General features: G+C 50.2%; 1 protein-coding gene across 2 annotated transcripts; it reads left to right on the top strand.

The window, feature by feature from the left end:
• The first annotated feature begins 853 nt into the window (after nt 1-853).
• Nucleotides 854-10,950, top strand: znf800b (zinc finger protein 800b). 2 transcript variants are annotated; one of them, XM_028954881.1, is made up of 6 exons: nt 854-998; nt 4,134-4,234; nt 6,336-6,431; nt 6,512-6,655; nt 7,135-9,061; nt 9,816-10,950. In XM_028954881.1, coding segments are annotated over exons 2-6 (2,259 nt in total). In that variant the 5' UTR covers nt 854-998; nt 4,134-4,143; the 3' UTR covers nt 9,817-10,950. The 2 variants fall into 2 exon arrangements, with proteins under 2 accessions (XP_028810714.1, XP_028810715.1); XM_028954882.1 differs by lacking the exon at nt 854-998 and adding an exon at nt 2,344-2,452.
• Nucleotides 10,951-12,389: the final 1,439 nt, after the last annotated feature.

The following is a 12,389-nucleotide window of genomic DNA, read 5'->3' as shown; positions in this document are numbered from 1 at the left end:
TAGCTTACTTAGACCGAATGCTCCGGGAACGAAGAATCCAGCTTAACCATCCGCAAATTTTTGGTAATTTTTGGGGGGGTTTTTTTCTCGCAAAATTTTGGAACGCCGCTTCAGGTAAGAAGGAAAACACAAAAAACGGATAAAACATTTCAGACTGACATTTATTTTTTATAACATTTCCTTTATATTCACTATTCGAGGGGGTGTTATTGCGTGATTAAGTGGTCACGTGGTTTTGATTACGATTTTGCACTATAAGCACGTTTATATATATATATATATATATATATACATTCTGAAAACTTTTTTAAAAGTACCTCAGACTGCATTTCTACACTCGCTTTTAATATACAGACGCGTGTTTCTATTGTTTTTTTTTTTACATAATTTTACGAGTGATTCAGCTGCATCATAATGCGTCCATCAACGCGCGAAATACCAGCGCCGCCCGAATTTATTCTTAAGTACGGCTAAGTAATAAAAAAGATTACGCGCGGTGACGTTATTAAAAAGTTACTATTTTTTAAGAAGGGGTTTGTTGAGAGATTTTTTTAATCGCTGTTTCTTTCTTTTTGTTTGTTTTTTTGGAAAGGTGACGGGCGCGTTAAAATTTAACGAACGCGCGGGGAGGGCGGAGAGATAATAATAAAAAAAAAACCCCAAGAAACGACCTGCGCGGCGCACGACGGCGCCTTTCCTCCCCCCGCCCGCCGTCTCCCGCGACCCCGGCGAGGTGACAGCGACTCTGGCATTTCCGAGGTTAACGCGGAGCACCTTTGCGCTGAAGGGTCTCCAGCTGGTGCACAAAAGGCGGCTGGAGAGGCGCTTGCTAGAGCGCAGCCCGGCGCTGGAGGCGCAGTGAGGCGCAAGAGGCACGTCGGGCGCCGTAGCCACAGAGACGCGAAAACTCCGAGACGCTCTCCTCTCCTCTCCGCTGCTCTCCTTCCCCGGGCCGGAGCGCCGAATCGCCGACGCGGCCCGCGCCGTGCCGTGTGCAGGTAAGGGCGGCCCGCGGCGCGCTCCTCGGCCGCGCTTCGGCGTGCTCGTGGAGGCTGGAGACCTCGCCGCTTAGCTCGCCGAGCGCGGCTTGTTTTTTTTGCAGAAAATGGCGTCAGCGCGATCTCGCTCGCCTGCTCATGGAGGGGAGAGGAGCTGCTTCCGAAGCCTCGAGCCGGCCTCCGGCGCCGCTCTGAAGGGCGCCGACCGCGCCCGGACCCGGATCGCGGCGCCCTCGTTAGCATCTCGGGCGAAAATCGGCGTTTCGTCGCGCAGCGCGCCCGGTCGGAAGACGCGCAAAAGCCGGAAGGGTCGCCGGCGCTGTGCGCCAAGCGGCTTCTTGGAAAAGGTGCCACCGATCCGCGAGGCGCAGCGACTTCTTTCCCCCCCGCGGGCCCTTCGCGGGGCGAATCTGGCGCCGGACCCCGCCGGCGTGCCGCGGGGAGGATTGCGCCGGGGCCCGTGGCGGATTACGTGCGGCGCTCGACCCGCTTTTTGCGCTGCACCCTCGGCCGCGCTGCGGCGTGCGGACCGGGCCTTGTCCTCCTCCGCGCGGTGCGAAAGGTGCGTTTTGGGGGTTTTTTTGGGGGGAATGTGGGGGGCTCTTCCCACCGCCCGTCGGCCGCGCAAAGTTGTGGCGTTTCGGGGCGGAGCGGGTCCGCGTGTGAGGGGCACTTTGGGGACAGAACGGGGCGGCGCGGCTTGCGCTCTCGGCTGCAGGTTGGCGAGGGGAGTCCCGGGCGGCCGAGTCGGTGGCCGACCTCGAAAGTGCACACAGGGCGCGAAGCTGCGCAGCAAAAAAAAAACAAAAAGCCGCGCCGCTTTTGCGCATGTCGTGTTTTTTTTTTTTTTACGGGCTGCCCACCTCTCCACGCCCGCGGGTCGCCGTTCTCTTCCCCGCTCCCGGCGCGGGAAGGTGGGAGCGTGACCGGGCGGAATGGAGACCCCCGAGCGGGCGCCGGGTGCTCGCGTCCCGGTGCGACGAGGCCGGGGGGCCGGAACTTCGCCACCGGGGAGCGCGGGCCCCACCTGGGTCCGGGTGAGAAGTCGCCCGCTGCCCGGCGCGGAGCTTTGCGCTCGTTTCTCTTTTTTTCTTTCTTTTTGTTGACGGCCACGTGGGGCTCGCGGAGGGAGTACGGGCGTCCGCGCCGAGACCCGCACCGGAAATGCGCGTCGTCGGGGGCGAATCGGCACCCACGCGGCCTGGACGGGGTCGGGTCACATGTCGGAGGGTGGTCGGGAGTCGTTCCGCTTTCCGCGTTTCCCGTTTTTTTTTGTCCCGTCTTTTGGGGTTTTTTTGCGCAAGGAAGTGATTTCGCGTGGCCGTGAAGATGCTGCGAACAGCGGCATCCTACAGACCATGTGACCCGTGAGTGGAACCAGGCTCCTCCGACCCTGCGACCTCCACGCAGGTTCTACAGAAAGTGCTTCTCTTCGCTCGTAATACGTGGAAACGGTAAAAAAAAGAAAGAGAGAAACGTTGGCATTATTTGTATCACGTGCATGATGGGTACGGTAGGCGCTGGCCAATCAGAACGCTGCAACAGTTCAGCGCTGAAGCCGAACTGGCCAATCAGAGCACAGCAACCAACTTCCAATCCTTTCCCACACACGTACTTTTGTGGCTTCTGTTTGGTACGGGACTGGCAGCATCAGTAGCCATGTGAACTAAAAGCGACGTGGCTGCATAAAATAGTAGTTAATTAGTAGTTGTAAAGTAGTAATGACGGTGCCTTACAATAACAGTGTTTGGATGTTCTGGTGGTTACGGACGTGGATCACCTGGTCGTCTGAACTTTGGCCAAGTTTCGTTCATGTTTTGTGAAATTACATGCAGTCGGCGGGCACTTTTCATCCAAAGCGGCATCCGGCTTTTAAACCGGTTTTAGTGCGGAATGTAATTATTAACGTAATGGTGCTGCTTGGCAGATTACCGATGGTAGGGGTGTCTTGGTTTTTCAGAATATTGCTGTGTTGCGCTTTAATGTATTTCCACGGCATTTTAGTCATCTGTGGTGATTGAGCGGGTTTGTATCCTCCGCCATTGCCGTATTTGTGGTAAATATGATTATTATTTTATTTGATGGAGGCTCGTCTTAGCTTGTGTGACTTTGTTTTTTGTCTCTTTTTTTCCATTTTTATTCAGTTTTATTACATTATTATGCAAAACTGAAATGTCCCCTTCACAACCCTACACTAGAACACTGGAGCTGAATAAACTGCAGGATAGAATTCATGAAGTTAACATTTTTATGGAATTTTTTTTTTTTATGTGTTTCTGGATATTAGATATATGCACAACGTTGCTGCAATAGCATGAACACTTTATCATTTGAATATTTGTGCTCTTTTTTTTTTTTAAAGCCACCCATGTTTTTTACACGGCTGTTCTACACAGTACAATCATGCAATGACGTTAAGGCATCCTTTGTCTCACATTGAATAATTTTGAGTGACTGAATAATTGTTTTTTTCTTTAGCCATTTTGAAAAATATAGATTGCAATATTTGCTTGTTAGCTTTTGTGCCGGTCGGTGGTCATTCAAGGCTCATGGTTCTCCATTCTGCCGAGTTTGGTGTCAGTTTTGTGGGGTTGGACTCCACCCAGTGTTGCGCGGTGGTACTGCTCATCTGGCTCGATGCACGAATAGTTCCCGAGAGGCTGCGTTGAATTGAGTTCTTCCCTCTAATTAAAAAACGTTGTCGGGCACTTGAGCTTTTCCCGGTGCTGTGTCTTTTTGGAGAGACGCAGATCGTGTTCCAGTGTGTAAACTGCCATTGTTTTTCCCCTGCTTTTGTTAACCCCACACACACACACACACACACACACTCCAAGTGGGGCTCGTCCAAGTAGCACTTTTCAAAGCTTCAATGGCCGCTTCATTTGCATAACAGTATCACAGTCAGCGGTGTAAGTTGTCATGATGACAAAAGCATAAGTAAGTTGTGTGTGTGTGTGTGTGTGTGTGTGTGTGTGTGTTTCAGTGTGGTGCATCTGATCGTCTGTTTTTTCGGAGGTAGACATGCAGGAAGCAGATATTAATATCTGAACGCATCTGTGGCCACCACAATCTGACAAACTGCGAATCGATCTAACGCTGCCCGTCAGTTGATAAGTTTTGTCCCTTGTGTTCCAGAGACCTGTTGATGAATGAGGAGATGGAGATGACCACGCCCAAACTAGATAACAGCCTCATGAGCGACAAAGGCTGCCAGACAGAAGATCATGGCTCTTCAGGTAGGTTCTCTCTTATTGATAATGCCTTAACATCTTGGATGAGTTTCCCATTCACAGACTGATTTTTTCCAAAATCTCCTCATCTAAGACTAGGAAACCGACCCCTAGGGTTTAATGAAATATTTTATTAGTTCATTAATCAGGATTTCAAGACACAGTAATTAGATTTCTTTTTCAGTGTTTTTTGGTTGGTTATAATAATTGAATCAGTAAATAATTGATACAACATAAATTATATAATTGATATGATATTAAAATTACATTTTGACATTTTACAAGTACGCCATTCGAATGACTTTTTTTTTTTTTTTTCTTCCTCCCTCTGCTGACATGCATCATTTCATACTTTGACATATGCTGTAATGTCAGACGTTGTTAGTTCCTTCATTCTTTCATTAATTTATAAGTAGTCATGCAGCTCTAAGCTATTGAAGGGTCTATTTCAGACTTTCATGTCCTCTAATGTCTCCCAAACCTGAGGGTCTTAAAGGGGTATGCCGGCGATTGCAGGAATTTTTTTTTTTTTTTTAGTGGTCATTGCTCTGTGGGAAAGACTGGTGTCGTGTCCCCACCTCCAACCCTTAACCCAACATGGCCCATGATTATGGAAATTTTATGTCACAAGTTCACGATCAGGTTTACTTCATCTTCATTGTCAGAGCATGAGCATAAGGTGAAGGTACAAAAAAATGTGAAAACGCAGGAAAGTTAACCCTGTAGTGTTGTGCAAGGACAGGACAGTATATCAGAAATGCCGAATTATTGCAATGTTGACACAGTGTAAAAAATGTTTATTCAAAAAAAGAAAAAAAAGTCCAGTAATTTCCATGTATTGCATTACTGGGACATGTCCCCATGCTGTAATACCTCCGCGCGCCTCTAGAGGCGACAGCTCCTCTAGTTCCGTTGAATCCTCGCCTGATTTGACTAGATACGGTAAGACTTTTTTTTTATTTTTGTGGTTCCCCCATAGACCCAAAGGTTGTAGCTGTTTCTGTAAGAGGCTGTTTTAAAGTAAATTTGGCCTTCCAGCCCTAGCCAGCACCACATGTCGGATCCGGGTCGGCACCCAGCCACAGACGGTTCTGTTAACCCGGTAACTGGTAATCTCTCCCGCCTTTAAATGGTTAATACCCCTGCGTGTCCTGCGTCTGCGCAGCCGATTGGCTGAACTCTGCCCCCTTGACCACGGGGGATCAGTGGGACCTGTCCCGTTTCATTAGTGCCAGTGTGTGTTGAGAGGCGGGGGTGGGGCTGTGTGTAGTTTTCTTGTGTGCAACATATAGAACATCTCCATGGTAAACCATTAAAATGGTTCCGTGCACGATTTGTCTGATTTAAAAAAAAAACATATATATATTTTTTCGTTTTAGAAAGTTGATTCCGTGAAAAATAAAATTTAGAACAGCCAAATGCTGCTCTTCTCCAGATCTTCTTCATTCCCCTTCAGAATAGCACAGGTCACACCCAGGCCCGTGAGGGTCAGCTGGTTGACCGTTGGGTTCGTGCACGGTCAGGGATCGGGCTTGGGGTGATTTCCCAGTCGCCGGCAGCTTTTTAAGACCCCCCCCCCTCAGCTGGAGGAAATACCCGCAGGAAATCGTAAAGCTTTCGTACAGGCCTGCCTCGCCCACCACTGGCGAGCCGATAAATCCTGCCGCCACCGCCCTTTTTAACACCGTTCGTCTTTGCACTCCATCCATTGCTCCCAACAAGATCAATATGTTTTGGTCAAGTACATCATAATCATGGTCATCTGCCTTTTGTTTGAACTGTAGTTTTCACTTGGCTTTTATTAGACGCCAGTATTAGGTGTGCATGTGCTCACATTTCTTTGATCAAGACTTCTTTTATGTACTCGCACACATAAAAGGGTGGTAGTAGCCTAGTGGGTAACACACTGGCATATGAACCAGGAGACCCAGGTTCAAACCCCACTTACTACCATCGTGTCCCTGAGCAAGACTCTTAACCCTGAGTGTCTCCAGGGGGGGACTGTCCCTGTAACTACTGATTGTAAGTCGCTCTGGATAAGGGCGTCTGGTAAATGCTGTAAATTTACCAGATTTCTTTGCGTTGTCTAAAATCCTGTGCACTCCAGTGTACGAGGTTGAACCCGGAGACCCACCCCTGCTTCAGAAGCAGCTGCAGACGTCCAAGTCCGGGATCCAGCAGATCATAGAGTGCTTCCGTTCAGGTAGCTACCGTCCTCTCTTTCTTCCGTGAACTGTTCCAGCGTTCCTGGGGCTAACGGCGCCCCCCTGCTGTCCCGTGCAGGAACCCCACAGCTCCGCCACATCCTGCTGAGGGAGGTGGACACCATCTTCGAGTGCAAGCTGTGCCGCAGCCTGTTCCGCGGCCTGCCCAACCTCATCACGCACAAGGAGTTCTACTGCTTCTCCAAACCGCCCGACCCCGAGGGTAGGTCCACGTCTCTCTTCCTGTCCTGTCCTCGCCTGGAATTCCCACCGTTTCATTTCAGTTCACTTGACCCGGAAATGTTTTCTCGTATTTCAGTTTGAGGTTCTGCAGGTAGTGTGAAGAACACATTTCTCCTGAACATGGTGATATGGAGGGGGGAGGGCTCCAGTTCATCTCATTTTCAGCGACTCGTGATTATTAATATGGAATTTATTTTTAGCGGCACAGGTTATTCCGGTGTTAGGAGTTGCCTATCCAGTTGCTAAGTTACCACAGTAACTTTCGGGGTATCGGACACCACAAGGCCTCTGTACCGGCTACATAGCGAGCCGAGTCGGCTCTTGCGGCGATCAAACGTTTCTCTTTGCACTGAGTGGCCATCGTCATCTCTCAGAGCTCGTCACTGTGTGCATGTGTCCAGAGATGAAGTGGAGCTAAAACCACAATTTCACCACGACTGTTGTTTTCGTTCCCAGCAGGGCCCGCAGGAGACACCCAGCAGACCTTGGCCTTGAAACAGCTCCTGGACTCCATCTACCCCCGTCCGGACAGGCAGGATTATGTGGTGGCGATGGAGCCCATTGACGGGAACCAGAACGCCATGTTCCAGCACGTCACCACGGAGGAGGTGGTGAGCGTCCAGCCAGAGTCTCCGCCTCCGGAGCAGCCGAGCAAGAAGAACCGGAGAAAGCAGGGACCCAAGAGGTACACGGAAACTACTCAGACCAGAATACGGAGGGAGGATGGCGAGAATGAAGAGGGGGAGGAGAAAGAAGAAGAAGAAGAAGAAGAAGAACAGGGGATGAAGGAAGATGTAGAAGAGGAAGAGGAGAACAACAACATGGAGGAGGACGTGGAAGAAGCAGTGGAGAATGCAGATAAAGGGGTTGAAGAGCAACAGGAGCCTGAGGAGGAGGAGGAGGAAGAAGAAGAAGAGGAGCAGGAACAGGAGGAACAGGAGGAGGAGGAGGAAGAGAGCAGGGGCGAGGAAGAAAACGCAGGAAATGGGGCCGTGGATGAAGAGTCGAACAGCGGGGTCGAGGATGTGATCATCACCTGCTGCCTGTGCGGAAGGGACTTCAACTCGCGCCGCAGCATCCGCCGCCACTGCCGCAAGGCGCACCAGCGCCGCCTGGAGGAGCTGCGCAAGTTCACCGAGACGCGGACGGTTCCCATCAGCCTCCTGTCCGTGGTGAAGGATCGCCACGGCAACCGCACCTCGGCCAAGCCCAACGGCAAGAGCTGCCCCGTCTGCGGCAAGGCCTTCGCCACGAAGGCCAACGTGCGGCGCCACTTCGACGAGGTCCACCGGGGCCTGCGCCGGGACCTCATCACGCCCGACATCGCCACCAAGCCCGGGCAGCCGCTCTCTCTGGAGGCCACGCCCGCCCCCAAGCCGCCGCCGCCGCCCCCCTCCCCGACCCGGGGGCCGAAGAAGGGCGCGGCCCAGCCGGCGTACAACCTGGCGGGCTGCCGGTGCCTGCTGTGCAAGAGGAAGTACAGCTCCCAGGGCCGGCTGAAGAGGCACATGCGCTTCGTCCACAAGATCAGCGTCCAGCCCAAGAAGGACGCCCCGCCCGCCTCCCCCAAAAAGGCCGCCAAAGCCGGCACCCCGGACTCCAGCCCCACGTCGTCCGGCGACGCCCCGAGGCGGGGCCGGAAGAAGAGGCCCGGCGAGCCGGAGGAGGGCGGCGCCCCGCCCCGCAAGGCCAAGCTCTCCGTGGGCTTCGACTTCAAGCAGCTCTTCTGCAAGCTGTGCAAGCGGCAGTTCAGCTCGCGGCAGAACCTGACCAAGCACATCGAGCTGCACACGGACAACGGCAACGACATCTTCATCAAGTTCTACCGCTGCCCGCTGTGCTGCTACGAGTCCAGGCGCAAGCGCGACGTCCTGCGCCACATCACCGTGGTCCACCGGAAGACCAACTCCTTCCTCGCCAAGATCATGCCCAACCTGGAGAGCCGCGCGGTGAAGAAGCCGGCCGAGTTGGTGCTCGGCGGCTCCAAGCGCGGCCAGTCGAAAGAGGAGGTCCTCGAGCAGCAGTCGCCCCCGGTCACGCGCCGGTCCGAAACTTCGGCGCCCGTCACGCGCAAGCAGGGCCTGGCCCTGTCCAACCAGACGCTGTCCACGTTCGCGCCGGACTCCGGCAAAGACGCCGCCTCGGTGGACGAGTCCAGGGACAATACCTCGCTGATCGCTGTGGTCATTAAGGACGAGTCCGAGGAGATGGAGTCCAGCACAGAGGTCAAGGTGACCAAGAACTTCTCCTTGCACGCCTGCGACATGTGTGGTCGGGCCTTCGCCAAGAAGCTGTACCTGGAGACGCACAAGAGGAGCCACCGGAACGCCAACACGGAGGAGAGCCGATCCCAGGGGGTCAGCACGCGGTCGAAAGCTCTGCTCTGGTACGTCTTACCTGTAGCCGTGTTTCATAACATGCAAAAAAACCATCAAGAAGTCAGTTTATTTACATTTACGGCATTTATCAGACTCCCTTATCCAGAGCGACTTACAATCAGTAGTTCAGTCCCCCCCTGGACACGATTATTGTGGGATCTTATTGTGTCATGGTTAAGAACATTGTCGTTTTTATATAGTTGCTGGTAAGGTAGAACTGATGTATATCTGTAGTTACACATGTTTCTATTTATTTAATTTCCACTCAAATTTAATGTTTCGAATTATTATTTTGGAGGGGGGATGATAAAACCCACAAGCATTGCATATTAAGTTCGCTTGAACACTTGAGCGCAGTAAGACGGCTCCAACTAGTGGTGCTTCCGTTTATTGCAGTGAGTGCTGAAAAATAAATGGGGGGGGTTAAATGTGTGTTTTTGAAAGGTTCTCCATGGGGGGGAAGAAGCCTGGTGTTTGCCCTGAGCCTTATGCTCCACTCAGGCTGGTCCCGAACACGATGAAGAGCAGGAGGGAGGAGTGTCCAAGCCACTTTTAATTAAAACAGTTCAGCCATGTCCTTTCATTTGTCCCAATATCCATGGACCGTGGATTTAGACCAAAACACAAAAGATATAAGAGGTCACCCCCCCCCCCCCCCCCCCCCCCCAAACTCCTGTTTCTTCTTCAAGTTTAACTTCATGAAAATTTTCTTTTTCTTAGCTCACATATTTGATTATTTTATTTTATTTTTTTTCTTTCCAGATTGTCCCCAGGTACATATGATGCGCACAAACACTGGACCACTGGGAACAACGTATGTCGCCGGGGACTTGCAGGAACCTGATGGAGTTTAAACTGGACTTGTAAATAGTGCAAAGCGTGAAATCCACCTACAGAAACACTGGTCTATAGCTTTTACAGTTTTTCGAGATGAAATGAACGAACTGAACGGAGGCCTGTAGAATGTTTCTAGATGGGACGACCAGGCTGAAAGTTGTGTGTGTGTGTGTTTATAGTTTTCTCCTGTCGTCTGCTAGCCCACAGCCTTTAAGTGTATCGCGGTTGAGCACAGCTGTGATTGGTCAACGGCACATTTGTTCTCATAGAATAAATTGGACCTCGTGAATTGAAACCACTCCCTTCCCGGACACCGGCAGGGACCTCCTCCACCCTCCGTCCCCTTGACATCAAGCTGCATCTCCGGTTTCACTGTCTGCATGGGACCTTGGAGTGGGAGGAGTCGCACTCTACCCTAAAACCATCGCTCGTATTCCAAAATCCCGTTTTAGAGGATTTAGAGCCGAAGTGAAAAAAAAAAATACAAATAAAAATCACCACGTAGGTTTGCTTTGGACTACCCGGTGCTCACCGGTGCTTAATTTAGTTTTTTTTTTTTTTTTTTTTTTTCTTCTCCCACTGCCCCAAATTGAGCCAGAAGAACAGAAATTTGAGCTGAATGGGAAGATGGGTAAAACCTTTGTTCGAAGCATGAGAAATGTAAGATGAATTGCTGCAGATTTCTTTTGTTTCCCTTTTTTAAACTTTTTTTTTGTAATAAAATGTCCTCTCTAGCCTATCAAAATGTAAAGCGATGTAGTTTGTTTTTAACATTTTACCTTTAAGGCGCCACTGTGCCCGATCTTAGAGCGGTCTGCCACGGCAAGTTTCTTTTCTCCTCCCCTCCTGCCTCATTTCGGTCTTCTTTAACTTCCTAAGTTGGCGTAGCCGTAGACCTTCCAAGTAGAGTTTATTAGAGTCTTCCCAGGCTTTCTGGCCAAACCTGCTGCAAGCGCTAGACTAACTGATGTTCAGGTCCCATTTACTTTCTAGGCAAGATGAATGTATTCTACACTATATGAATGCCCTGCTATTCACAGTAATAAAACATTTCTGTGTACGTGGCCTTTTTTTTTTCTATGTACTGCACATCAAATGTAATGACTACTGGAATCAATGCTTTTTTTAGGCAACTTTTTTTAGACGTAAAATTGAATTTTTCATGCATGGCATGACAGTTCATTTGTGTTTGTGGCCACGCCCCTTGGCTTCTCCCACATCTGGCCCCTTCAGCTATTTGGCTTTTTTTTTTTTTTTTTGTGAAGAAGGTGAAGGCAACAGACACCTTGGCTCAGACCTACTTTATATTCTGCAGGGGTAGTGTGGCATAGCGGTATTTAATGATATTCATTAAATACATTAATATTCTTTTGACCCCAGCTATTTTTTGGATAATTTGAATACACAGCCCACAGCATCCCACGGTTTTCACTGCTTTACCTTCTTCCTGCAGTGCATCCTGATGCCACGTCCTCCCTAGATAAACAACTCACCCACACCCAAACATCTGCAAAGTCTCATAGAAATCATTCCATGGTCCAGGTCTGATGCTCAGCTGCTTGTTGTTGGAGGTTTTGGTGGGTGGATGGTTATGGCTATTTAGTCCCCCTTTGGGCTGATAACTGGGGGTGACGTATACAGCGGCCAGATTCCAGCCCTCAGCGACTTCTACAGAGACTCCGTCATAGTCCGGTGAAGGAAGAACTGCCTGGAACTGCAAAGCTCTATAGCGGTGCAAAAAATGCCACCAGGCCTGAAAAAAAACTCCCCACCTACACTGCCTTTATTTAACTTTTTAAATCTGACTGCTAATTTTTCACCAAAAACGTAGTGCTTGTATTACTTCCTTATACCGTCTGCCACATTTAACCGATTAAACGTTCATTTTAATCTTGAACTCTTGTCTTCCTTTTTGTGTCATGCCCCGGGAGGACACCAGCAACATTTATTTCTTATATAGCCCAAAATCACATACAGTATGTCTCAATGGGCTTTGACCGGCCCTACAGTTGACACCCCCCACACTTCACCCTTCTGCGCACAAGGAAAAACTCGAAGGAGAGAGAAAAAAGAAAGGAAGAAACGTTGGGAAGGAGTGATACAGAGAGGGACCCCCTTCCAGGGTAAAGTGACCCTGCAAGTGGCGTCAGTGCAGGGTTTGTGATTGTCCAGTAAGAAAAAAAAAAGTCCTGGTGAAGTCCAAAGTGTAGTCCGGTGTGATGGTGTACATTGTGTGTGTCCATTATGATTTACATTTAAGGCATTTGGCAGATGCCCTTATCCAGAACGACTTACAACCAGCAGTACTGGAGGTAGGATGGTGCTACTCCATGTTTGGCTTTGTAGGCCAGCATCAGTATTTTGAACCTGATGCGTGCAGCTACTGGGAGCCAGTGGAGGGAACGTAGCAGAGGGGCGGTGTGGGAGAATTTGGGAAGGTTGAAGATCAGTCGTGCTGCTGCATTTTGTATGAGTTGTAGAGGTCAGATGGTACTTAGT

This window comes from Denticeps clupeoides, chromosome 15 (assembly GCF_900700375.1).
Source record: "Denticeps clupeoides chromosome 15, fDenClu1.1, whole genome shotgun sequence".
Classification (NCBI taxonomy): Eukaryota; Metazoa; Chordata; class Actinopteri; order Clupeiformes; family Denticipitidae; genus Denticeps; species Denticeps clupeoides.
The sequence above is the reverse complement of the archived record's forward strand: the minus strand, read 5'-3'. Positions and strand labels throughout refer to the sequence as shown.